Source organism: Dipodomys merriami, unplaced genomic scaffold, assembly GCF_024711535.1.
Source record: "Dipodomys merriami isolate MVZ:Mamm:240054 unplaced genomic scaffold, mDipMer1.0.p SCAF_319, whole genome shotgun sequence".
Taxonomy (NCBI): Eukaryota; Metazoa; Chordata; class Mammalia; order Rodentia; family Heteromyidae; genus Dipodomys; species Dipodomys merriami.
Genome location: NW_027204704.1, coordinates 1,198,999 through 1,211,433, shown reverse-complemented (window position 1 = coordinate 1,211,433; position 12,435 = coordinate 1,198,999). Strand labels below are relative to the sequence as shown.

Sequence of the window (12,435 nt, the reverse complement as noted above, 5' to 3'; positions counted from 1 at the left end):
CAAAGATCTCTTTACATCATGAATACAATGCTTCTTGATCCCTTTGAACTCAGACCCTAGGTGCTGTCCCCGACCTTTTTCCACTCAAGGCTGGTGCTCTACCACTTTGAGCCATATATATATGGTGCCACTTCCAGTTTTCTGGTGGTTCATCATTGGAAATCAGAGTCTTATGGCTTTTCTCCCAGGCTGGCTTGGACCACAATCCACAGATCTCAGAACAGAGAGCTGAGTTGAGCCGGTTAGATTTTTTTTTCTTCTCCCATGTAGTTCTGAAAATCAGAGGGCTCCTACTATTCTTCTTGCTTTCCTTCTTGATTTCTTCTTGATTTCAAGAAGTTATAAAAAATGGAACAACAAATGGGGTGTCTGTGTATTTTTATGATCATAAAGATATTTTTTCTGGAAGAGTCAGTCAGGAACTGAGATTAGAAAAAGAAACCGGGTATGCCCTGTTTTCATGATGTCATCACCCCCAAGAAGTCTGGCTGGGTTTGGGCAGCAAATGTGAAATTAGAATGGATCATCTATGTCTAATGTCAATTTTGAGCTAATTCTCCACTAAATACATACACAGAAGTCCTGATTTTACATGGATTTTACCATAGTTGACTGGGCTTTCTGAGTTCAACCTTATTTCATTTCATGCACAAAAAAGTCAATACTTTTAAACACATTCCATTTTCAGACTATAACCTACTCAAAGTTAATAGAGGAAAATAAAAGGATAGTCCCCCTCTCAAAAATAAACTTTAAAGCACAAAGGTCACCTGGAACTGAATAATTCTCAAGAAACCATAAATCTACAAATAAAATTAAAGAAACATACTAGACAAAAGGTCAGACAAAAGTGTATCTGTGGGATAGTTGGCTTTTCTGGTTGTTATCATAGGATTCGTGTTAGTGTCTGTTACTCGGAAAATGTAAGCTCACAGAAGGGATGGGTTAAGAAATATGGATGACAGTGTTAGACACCTTGTATTCATATACTGTTTGTAGAATGGGAACTTCTTTGTACAACCATTTAAAGACAATTAAAACAAATGTATGCTCACATCTCCATACAAACATGCCTTGGAACTGTCTCACCCTCACCCAACCAATGTCACCCCTTCCAGAATTCTTCCCCTATCACTACCATCCCCTCCATTTACGATCTTGATCAATGTCATGCTTTCCAACTGATCTTCTTATCAATACATTTCATTTTCCTTTATTGGGTGTTTCATATTATTTCTGGAGTTACATGAGATTAAACCACAAATATGTAGGGTGGTTTTCTGGCACTTGAAGCATAGGACCAGTGTTCATTTACTTATATATCAAGATAGGTAGATAGATATGCAGGTAGATACAAGACAGATGAAGAGAGAATATGGATAGGTAGATGGATAGACAGGCTGGATGATAGATAAAAATACATGATAGAAAGAAAGAAAGAAAGAAAGAAAGAAAGATAGGCCAGCAGGCAGGCTGTCAGGTAGATAGACAGAAGGATAATAGATAGATAGAGAGATAGGTAGATAGATAGATAGATAGATAGATACATACATACATACATACATACATACATACATACATATATGCATGCATGCATACATACATACATACATACATACATACATACATACATACATACATACATACATACATACATACATACATATACATACACATACACAGACACACAGTTAAAATCATGGCTGGCTTGCACACACTCTCAGGATCATGTGTCCTCTGTCCCTGTGTCCACTGGGGTCACAAATACCACTCTGACAGTGAGGGATTTCCCACTCGTGTTGACCAGGTCTGAGGCTCCGCCATGGAGTGCGTGTTGAGTTGGATGCATTGTCTTCTTTCCTGACAACTTTACAGGTGTGGTGGAAATGGGGAGCATGCAGGATGCCAGTCTCTCCACAGGTTCAGCATCTCCTCCACCAAAATACAGTCGCCTGGTCGCTCAGATCTGTGTTTCCCCCTGTAGGTGAAGCCATGGGTGCTTCTCCCTAGATTTCTTTCTTCATCCCTTCTTCTTCTGATCTTGATACTTCTCAGAATGACTTAATAAACTGATTGCACATGCATGCATTTCTGTCTTGGGAAAATCTGTGCTCCTGGGGCCATGACTAGCATCCCAGATGCCCTTGGTACACGAGTGGATCCAAAACATGCACTACTAGCACCCAATGGATGGGCAGAATTCACACAGATCCACACCCCACCAAGACATGAACTTGAGGATCGCATGGAAATGGACCAACTGAGGTTCCTGAGACTGATTCCTTCCAGAAAACTCTTTCTTTTCCTAACCATTCCTGAAAAGTAAAATTAGATTACACCTGGAGGCTAAGACTGAGACTGAGAAAAATAAATCACTATTAATTGAACAGTGATAAAACAAAATGGTTTCCATCCCTAAGGAATCCAGTATTTTCTGACATTTTTCCTGTTCTGAACTTGGGGTTTACTCATTTGAAGAGATTCTGTGTCCTCACCTTTAGATGTCATAAGCCTTTCTTTTGGGTTAGTTTTCATGATGTCATAGTATTTGGAATTTTCCAGATTTATGTACTGTAGATTCCCCTTCCCCAGTCAATGGTGGGGGGGGGTGTATGGGGTGGATTCTTATTTTGTTGGATTAAACATTTCCAAACACCACCCTATCTTTCCACGCAGCAGGAGCTGAGACCAAGCCTGGCTGGAGATTTCACTCTACTCTACCCTTTGACTGGGTGACTGTTCTCAAGTTGCTGAAGACTGTGTTCATGAGGCTAGGTATTGGTGGCTCCTGGTTATTATCTCAGTGACTCAGGAGGAAGGGATCTGATGATCACATTGTGAATTAGCCTCTCTCCAAAAAATCATCATCTTTCCTTATCGAACAAATAAACCTAAGATGAGAAGTGAAGGTCACGGGGTAGAGCTTCAAATAGGATTGGAAAATCTGAGTCACTCCAGCCATCTCATTATCAACATCTCCATTCCATCCCTCACTTCCCAACTTTTGTTTGGCCAGTCCTGGACCTTGAACTCAGGGCCTGGACTCTGTCCCTGAGTCTCTTTTTGCTCCAGGCTAGCACTCTACCAGTTAAAACAGAGCATCACTTCTGACTTTTCTGAGTAGTTGATTGTAATTCATCTCTAAAGGAGAAGGAATTACTATTCTTTGACTTTGATCTGAAGACTCCACTCTGCCTTTTGCCCATCACATCACTGTTAGGCTCTTGGTCAGAAAATTATGTGCAAAGCTCATCTGTGCATGCTGTCAAAAGCACACATCCACTCCGCCAGCACCTCCACATCTGTCCATAAAGTCCATAGGTATTGACTACTGACTCTCCCACCTGGGGTTCACTGTGATCTTCATCCCATGGTTAGAAAGTTAATATCCCCAGGGGTATTTTCCTTCAACTGTCACTTGAGGAATGTGGTCAGTCCATAGGAGTGTCTGATCAAGAATGTTCTAAGAGACATCTAGAGAAGTCACTGTTTCTCTAATGGACAGAGAAAGACATTGAGTTAATACTTTCCTTTTACTTAGAACATGTCCTGGGACTTGGACTCAGGGCTGGGCTGCTGTGTCTTAGATGTTATTTTTCTCCCTGATAACACCCTACTGCTTGAGCCACATCTGTACCTGTGTCCTTTGGGTAGTCAGCTGGAGGAAAGAGACTCCAGGACTTTCACATGGGCTGGGCTGGCCTGGAACCTTCCATCTGATTATGATGCCATCTGTCCCCAGGACTTCACTTTTCCCACCTGAGAGTTAAACAAACCCTAGTATCAAGGAAGAATCACCATTTCATCTTCAACAGGAATGAAGGAGACTCGGTTGCCCTTCCATCAAGTTCTCTAACTCCGAAGTCAGAGAAAATTAACAATTGTGTACATGGAAGTGCTGATCAGGTCACTGTGTTCCCAGTAAACATGACAGTCCTCAGCTCACCATGTTCTTGTTGCTCATCTGCCTGGTGATCTGGAATATTCCCTCCAGACCACCTGTGCCAAGCAGGATATTCGGGGGGTGGAGGGGGGAAGAGTCAACACCATTCGATGGTGAGCACTGATTTGTGCATGGGGGAGACTGACCCACAGGAAAGTCCCATAAAACCTGGAGGAGACGCCACCCTCCCCAACTATGGAGGAGACAGAAAGCCCCACAGCATGAGAGTCCTGCTGCTACCTCTGCTGCTCGCATGGACATGTGCTCAGCAGAATCCTCAACTGCATCAGTATCAGGTAACCTGTATATGGTGATTGGAGAAGTAGTGTGTGTAGGGAAATTTTCTGTCTGAGTATCAGTGTGTCTGTCTCACATTTGCTTTTGTGCATCAATCACACTTTATTAATATGTTGCTCTATATGTCTCTATTCAACAATCAGTTCTTATATTTTGAGTTCTTACATTTTCATTGGACAGTAAATATAGAACATATATATATTTGTGATACATATTTGTGATTTTTGCAGTGATATTTCATATAGGCTTAGGTATTGAATTTTTATAATTGTGTGTGTGTGTGTGTGTGTGTGTTACTTTAACAAACAGATTTCCATGGAGGTCTAGAATCTCCTCCTAAAAATACACCTTCCTCCTGAATCTCTCCCTCTTCAAATGTATTAATAAAATGCAGTTAAGAATCAGAGACTCTGAATACTTCCAGTAAATTGTCATCTAAAAGAAGCAGAGCCTGGTAGCTCAGAGTCTGGAGAGGGAACGCTCCAAGTCATCGCAAGCAGGTTACTTGAATCCCTGAGTGTCTGAAGATCTGTCCTCTAACCTGCCCAATGGGGTGTTTCAATAGCACACCTATGCCTTAGCAGCTGATAATGAAGAGCAAATCCTGGAGGATGGAGAACTGAGACTCTATCTATGCAATCTTCTGTGAATTAGATATTGTGATATATTACACCTCCAGCTTTATATCAAGTTAAGTTGTGCCTCTTCCACAATACAGGTCTTGATGCCCTGACTCCTGACTTCTCTTTTTAGTCCAACTATTACTTTATTTATATTACTATGTTTATTTATATTACTATGGAAAAAGACAACCAAGCAATTCTGCGCCATTTCAAAAAAAATTTCCAATCAACACCAATTATGTGGTGACAAGTAACTGGGAATGGTGACATCTTTGGGCCAAGACTGACAAGAAAAAATGGGCTCTGGTGCTACAGTTCATCTCCAACAAGAATATGTCACACTGGCCAGCACAAGCCATACTAACATTGAGCCTTTAGCGCTGGGCACAGATTTGGATCTCTTCTCTGAAGCTAGCAAATCAAGTGAAATAACTGGGTTAAAAAAGTTTTAAAATGAAGCCCAAATAAGTTGTAAAACCATGCTCCTGACATAGTCTCCATCAAAGTTTACATGAAACCCACTTTTCCCACTCTAAGAGCCCCAATTATTTTCCTCACATAGCCTACCATGTAGCTGCAGAGACTCTTCTGCCTCAAGATGTAAACAAAGGGAAAAAAACAACAGCATGTGCATCATATTCTCTACACACTTCTGTTGGATGGAAAATACCAAATTAAAAAGAGAGAGAGAGAGAAAGCTTCCATCTTAGATTCTCACAACCTCTTGTTCCGCAGTTCATGAATCCGACTCTGATGCTAAGGTGACAGTGTATGTAAGTAGATTTGTTTTCAGTGAAGGAAACCTGTCAAAAGATGGATTTACCTCTTTTTCTTCGAGACTTATCTGATGGTACATGCTCTTCAAAGTCCTCACTCTCTCAAACTAGGGCACGTTCCAGGATCACACGGCCTTCCTTATAACGCTGGCTGTCTTCAGTGGCAAACTCATAGATCCATCCCAGTTTGCTATTGCAGTTTTTGCAGCTCACATCTCGAGCCATGTGGCAGCCAGTGAGCATGACTGGATCTTGAACTTCACTGTACTGCAGATTAACTACCTTGTTAAAAAGAAATGCTCTACCAGTGGCACCTGTAAACCGAGTGGAGATGAGTTCTGAGCGGTTTGTGAGGATCATACCACAGTTTGCACAAGAAAACAGGTGAGTACCACCAATATGATCAAGGAAAATTCCTCCCATTTTGCTAGCTGAAGTTCTAAAAACCTTGCATTTATGAGACTCACATAATACAAATAAAACATTCAACAGACCCTGGTGCTGGTGGCTCACACCTGTAATCCTAACTACTCAAGAAGGCTGAGATCTGAGGATCACAGTTAAATCCAGCCCAGAAAAATCTGTGAGACTCTTATCTCCAATTAACCACCAGAAAACTGGAAGTGTGCTGTGGCTCAAGTGGTAGAACGCTTGCCTTGAGCTGAAGAGTTCAGGAACAGTGCCTAGGCCCAGAGTTCAAGCCTCATGACTTAGTGGAATCTCAAGTCCCTTCAGCCACAAATTTCTGAAATGGAGTGAAAGCTTTCACAGATGTCCTTCCTCTGTTAATTCTTAGGAACTTTACTGTGTCCCACAGTAGGAAAAAATAGGTGCTTTGTGGTACTTATCAGTGCTTCTCTTGCTGGCAGAAATATAAGAAATGAAGGGACAGAAATCAGGAAGAACACTTGAAACGTTCCAAAGCATCTCAAACTCTTGGTGCCACCATTCTATGTCTTAAAGTAAGTGCTTTTCTTCCTTCAGATTTTCCATCTGTCAAGGAGACCCAGAGCGGCGGTGAGGTCGGCCCTGCCAATGACTCCTCGCTCCTCAGCTGGGTCGAAGCCCCTAACTTCTCTTTTGCAGCCAAGATTGCAAGGTAGTATTTGCATTTGGTGGGGGAATCTGAGGACCTGTACTTTGTCAGGAATCTACTTTCATAGACTCTGATGTCCCAATCCTCATCTAAGGCCCTGTGGAATCACAAGCCTGGTTTTTCCTAGGAAGTCTGTGGCTTAACCACCATACAGTACCTTAACTAATCTACCATAGACAAAAGTACAGGATAGAAAGAGCTTTCCTTGTAAAATGGGAAGGATATGTCATTAGATTTTTTTACCCTTTGGCCTGGTTTTGAGTCTTCACAACCTTTAAGATGGTAGCTATGCGCTAGCTTCTGAGCAATGAGGTTGAAAAACTGAGTTAACATCATAGATCTAATCACCAAGATTCTCCATATGACAAATTCTCAGTATAAGAAATATTATAAACACATTTAAGGAGAACAATATTGAAAAGAAGAAGGTGTGTATGTCTGTTTTGGGGGGGGTTGTGGGAGTTTTTCTCTGGATGTTGTCTGATTTCCATAAAGATCACAGTCAATTCCAGATAAAACACTCACAGTAAGTATTAGCTATCTTCACAAGCTTACATTGAAGAGCTAGTGGTGAGTATGGGTGCCTTGAGCTGAAGAGTTCAGGAGTAAAAGCAAGAACAAGATGGAGGGGAAAGCCGTACAAATGAGTGTGTGCATGGATACACTCCCAGTGACCTGGAGGAAGGAAGCTGCAGGGTGTACTTTAGATCTCATCCCTGGCAGATGGATTTTTTCATTTCCCTCCCTACCAGTGTGGATGAATGGATGATTTTGCAAATTATCTGTCCTAGATAGAAATGAAATTTCAAAAATCACCACTCGCAGGGAAGAGGCAGTGATTCTGAAAAACACTAGAGCTGTGCACAGGAAGGAGTTCCTAAAGCAAGGAGGGAAAAAAACCCAACAAAGTGATAACTGCCCAGGGCAGAAATCTGATACATAAATCAGCAGAGCACCCAAAGAGTGGACATAGGAAATTAATTGTAAGACTGTATGTAATCTGAGGTTCTCAAATTACATCTGAATCATCCAACATTTCATAACTGGTGCAAATGTGTGCAATGATGGTTAAGGATAAAAGAACTACTCTGTTCGTCATTGTTGTTGTTGTTATGTTAAAGGATTGGTTCTGAGTGCCAACATGGTTTTTCCATGCATTAAAAAGAAACATGGTGTTTATAAAATACTTTGGGGTAAAGTCGGATCTCCCTCCACTTCTGTGTCCTAGTGGGTAGACAGATTTTGCAGATGAGGGGTGGTTCTTAGACACATTCTTCCCCCAAGGACTGAGTTCATATGAACAAGATGTTGAACCTTGCAAGGGCTCAGGCCCAGTTCACCTCCCCATAACTCCTTCTGTTTCCCAGCCTTCCATGTTGCTATGGATGACATTCAGGGTCCCTTGGCAGAGTTTCTGCTTTCGTAGTGTGACAGCAATGAGGGGGCTGGAAAGGGACTGGAAATCTGAACAACTTTTAGAGGACAAGAATTGCCCCACCTGTAGTGGGACTGTCTCCCCTTATATTGGACCCCACTCTGCCACAGGGAGTTGTGGAAGTGCTTCAAGCACAGAGCCCCCAAGCAGCAACTGTGCTCATGAACATGAACACTATGCACCATCGATTGCCCTGAATTTTGAAATGTTCGTCTTGAATTTGTAGACTCAAGAAACAATGTCATTCAAGTGTTGAAAAACACAGGAGTATTCGTCATTCAAAATCGTCAACGTGGTTGACAGACAGCAAATGTGATTTTGCTGGCAGGTAAGTAGGGCCGTGTGTAGCTGTGAGGCAGGACAAGCAGAAGACACATCCACATTGAGTTTACAGGGAGGAGCTGGTGCATGCATGTGCTGTACTCTGCTGATCCCTGCGGTGCTGACCTTCCTACAAAAGAAGAGGCAAGGTGGATCTTGAGGAAAGGCAGCCAGCCTGGTGCTGGGGGCCTCTCAACTTGGGTACACAGGAGGCTGAGATCTGGAGACTGGGGTTCAAAGCCAGTCTACGCTGGAAGATCCTTCAGACTCTTCTTATTTAACCAAACAACCAAAAAGCTAGAAGGGAGCCCTGACTCAAGTGTTAGAGGACTAGATATGAGTAACTTCAGGAGCTGTTAGGACAATGGAGGAGGAGGGAAGAGAACAGGCTGGACTCGATCGATCTTCCACAGGTGAAGAGTGTTTATTGAGATAGAGTAGCTGGGAGACTATGTGGAGTTGGGCTTTCTGAGATCTGGGCAGGGAGGCAGAGGAGAATGGAGAAGCCATTAGGTTGACAGCTGGGGCATCTCAGAAGCACCCAAAGAGGGTGGGCATCGCTGGGTCCCTCCACCTGCACATCAGCATGGGCCCCCATACCTGGAGTCCTGCCTGGGGCCCTATTTGTGTGTGGGACAATAGTGGGGGGCAGGCTGTCAACCCTTCAGGAAAAACACCCAAGCCCTGAGTTCAAGTCTTCAACCCTTTAGGAACAACACCCCAGCCCTGAGTTCAAGTCCTTGGACCACCACAACCACCAAAACTGAAACCAAATGCTAGAAGAGGAAACAGGAGAAAGAAATGGCAGTCAGCATCTATCTAAGAACAGGCCCAGAACCAGGAACAACTGTTCATTGATGACAGGGCCTCCGAGCTGAGGACCAAGAGCCCGAGCTTTGGAAAATGGTGCTTGTGTCACCTCAGATTCAAAGATTGGAAAGCTGAGAAATCCTGTGATGGAAGTTGAGGACTCTAGGGAAAGTCACTCCTTTTAACAGGGAAATGTCACTAACCTCCACCTGCACCCAGCAACACCAGGAACTTCTGGGCTTGACTGTGGTGATGGAAGCCATTGGATTGAGGTGGTCAGATGAGGACCTGGCAGAGTCCCTGGGGGGAGGCCAAGGGGACATGTTGGGATTCTGCATCAGGAAGCAGCATGGAGGACCTCAGAAGATGCATGAGGAACTCAGTAGTTCTCCACTGAATGTGGAAGGACAGAAGGGCAGCACCCATACTGAGAAGGAAAACTCGGTGCTGAGAAAGATCATGGAGGAAAATGGCATTCTGGGTGACCATATCCACTATGTTCTGGAGGAAGGTAAGTCACCATCCCTTTCCTCTCTAAGGAAATACCTATCAGAGTAGAGATGAGTGGGGTGTGTTCTTCATAGAGTTGTTCTGTCTGCCAACTTCTCTATGCTCAGAGTCAGGAGATGTCCGAAGCAAAATGGAGCCGGTGCTCTGACCTTCCCTTCCCTTCCCTTCTGTCTTTGCAGATGGCTGTCCTTTCAGTGATACATTTGAAAAGATTATGAAGTTGATTGTGTAAGTTGCCAGTGGTAATTACTCACAGTTAGTCTCTTATACATGGTGGTCAGCTTCAGTTGGATGAGTGTATACTTCACATGTAAATCACTGACACTGGCTTAATAGGACTTAATATTTTGTGTGTGTTCTGTCACTAGGGATTATTTCCAAATAAGGCTGGGATAGTAACAAATGATGCTCTGCTCTCCTTGTGGCTTCGCTGGGGCTCATGGGAGATGGGAGTCTCCTGGACATTGTGGAATTGGCTGTCCCTTGAAGCTTCCTGCTCAGGTCTCAGCCTCCTGAGGATGTAGGCTCAGAAGTGTGAGCCAGCTGGGGCATGGAAGTGATTGTTACTTTGATTTGGGGAACTAGACTCTGATTTGGGGAACTAGACTCACACAATCAGGAAAAAATAAACTTTTGCAAAGATGAACCCTTCTGAATTCCAGTGTGCCTAATTACATTTGCATTCTCCAATTCCTTACATTATAGAACACAGTACTCAAAATCTTATAGTACCCTCATATATACTTTAATTCACATACTATGCATGATATATTCATGTTATAATATCTATCTGTTTCTGGGGCTGGGAAGGTGGCTCAGTGGTAGAGTGCTTGCCTTGCATGCATTAGGCCCTGGGTTCAATTTTTATGCATGATATATTCATGTTATAATATCTATCTATTTCTGGGTCTGGGAAAGTGGCTCAGTGGTAGAGTGCTTGCCTTGCATGCATGAGGCCCTGGGTTCAATTCCTCAGCACCACATAAGCAAAATGAAAAAAGCCGGAAGTGGGGCTATGGCTCAAGTGGTAGAGCACTAGTCTTGAGCTGAAGAGCTGAGGGACAATGCCCAGGTCCAGAGTTCAGACCCCATGACCAGACCCAAAAAAAAAATCTATCTATTTCTTTCTTTATTTGTAATGTTATATGCTCTTTTCATTATATATAATAAATAAAATATATAAAGTATATATATTTTATTTTTATGTTATATATGTTTATGTATAAATGTCTCAAGATGCTGTATATATACATATATATGTATATATATATATATATATATATATATATATATATATATATATATATATACAGCATATTAAGAGACAAACACAGAGCAATACAAAATACCCAAGAGAAGGCAAAAGACAGAGGAGAAAGAAGTCTCAAATTCTGAAGCTACCTTCATACTGATTACTTTCCTAAGTGATTTTTTTCCTATATAAGCCCATGAAATCTGCATAGAACTAGTATTCGGCCCATTGACTTTTTTGTCTGAATCAATCCAGCATTCTCACAATCAACATCTCTATTCCCTCCCCCATCCCACTTGTTTTGGGCAGGTCTGGGCCTTGAACTCAGGGCCTGGACTCTGTCCCTGAGCCTCTTTGTGCTCCAGGCTAGTGCTTGAGCCTCAGCAACACTTCTGGCTTTATCTGAGCATCTGACTGAATTCCTCCTGCGAAGGAAAATGAGTTGCTCTTTTGTGCCTTAGACCTGAAGGCTCTACTCTGTATTTCTACCATTGTTGTAAGGTGAATCATCCCAGAAACCACATTTTGGAAGATAGAATAAGGGAGTCTTTACTATAGAGTTAGCAGTCTGCAGGCTGCCCATTGTTACAAATGCCTGCAGCACCCACCAAATACACATAACAGGGTTAGGAAACAGGCCAGAGAGGAAAGAAAGAACACAAAACAATTCCAACAAATCAATTCAGCTCCAGTGAAGAGCTGAATTGGGAGACCATGATGACCAGAGATGAGCCAGGAAGACAGGAACACAGGACAAGGTCATAGAGACACATGTGGCAAGGTGTCACAGTGTCTGGGCTGGTCTGGGCCTAAATAGGATCAGGGAAGGGGGTGGGGCCACAGAAATTCCCAGTTTCAAGCACTGGAGTGACAGATTCAATAACCTATCAGCTAAGTGCCTGCCCATTACCTGAGAAGCAGGTGATGGGTAGAGGGCATTTCCTTCCCCCAGCATGAAAACAAGATGCCAGACTCTACCATCCACCATGTGGCCAAATACGGTGCTGGCTAGACCTGACCGCCTGACTTCATTCTTCCCTTTGTTTTCTTATGTACATGAAATCAAATCATTGATTTTTCTATAAGAAGGATGAATTTGTGCCTGGGCTGTTTGCGTCTATAACATAAGGATTCTCCAGCAGTTAAAGTTGGCTCCATATGGTTGGTACCCATATAGTCAAGGGACTTTGAACTTTCTTTCCCAGGTCAGGCAGGGTAAGGTTTACAAATCTATGTCCCACAGAAAGAATGTCCTGCAACCCAAGTCTTAGGTTAAGCAGATCCAGAGCAATCTTTCACCAGGAATCAGTTGCAGGTGATGTAATGAGGAAAGAAGGAGTCCAGTCCACTTTAACCACAGTAGAGGTGGTCA

At 42.8% G+C, this 12,435-nt stretch overlaps 1 protein-coding gene across 1 annotated transcript; it reads right to left on the bottom strand.

Annotated features, from left to right (window-relative positions):
* Nucleotides 1-5,737: 5,737 nt before the first annotated feature.
* Nucleotides 5,738-6,062, bottom strand: LOC138841381 (protein yippee-like 5). Its single transcript, XM_070042049.1, has one exon. The coding sequence runs from the start codon at nucleotides 6,060-6,062 to the stop codon at nucleotides 5,742-5,744; it is 321 nt and encodes a 106-aa protein (XP_069898150.1). The 3' UTR covers nucleotides 5,738-5,741.
* Between the last annotated feature and the right edge of the window lie 6,373 nt (nucleotides 6,063-12,435).

Bases quoted from the DNA above. Each gene is read 5' to 3' on its own strand.
- LOC138841381 (XM_070042049.1), bottom strand. From the start codon at position 6,062: ATGGGAGGAATTTTCCTTGATCATATTGGTGGTACTCACCTGTTTTCT.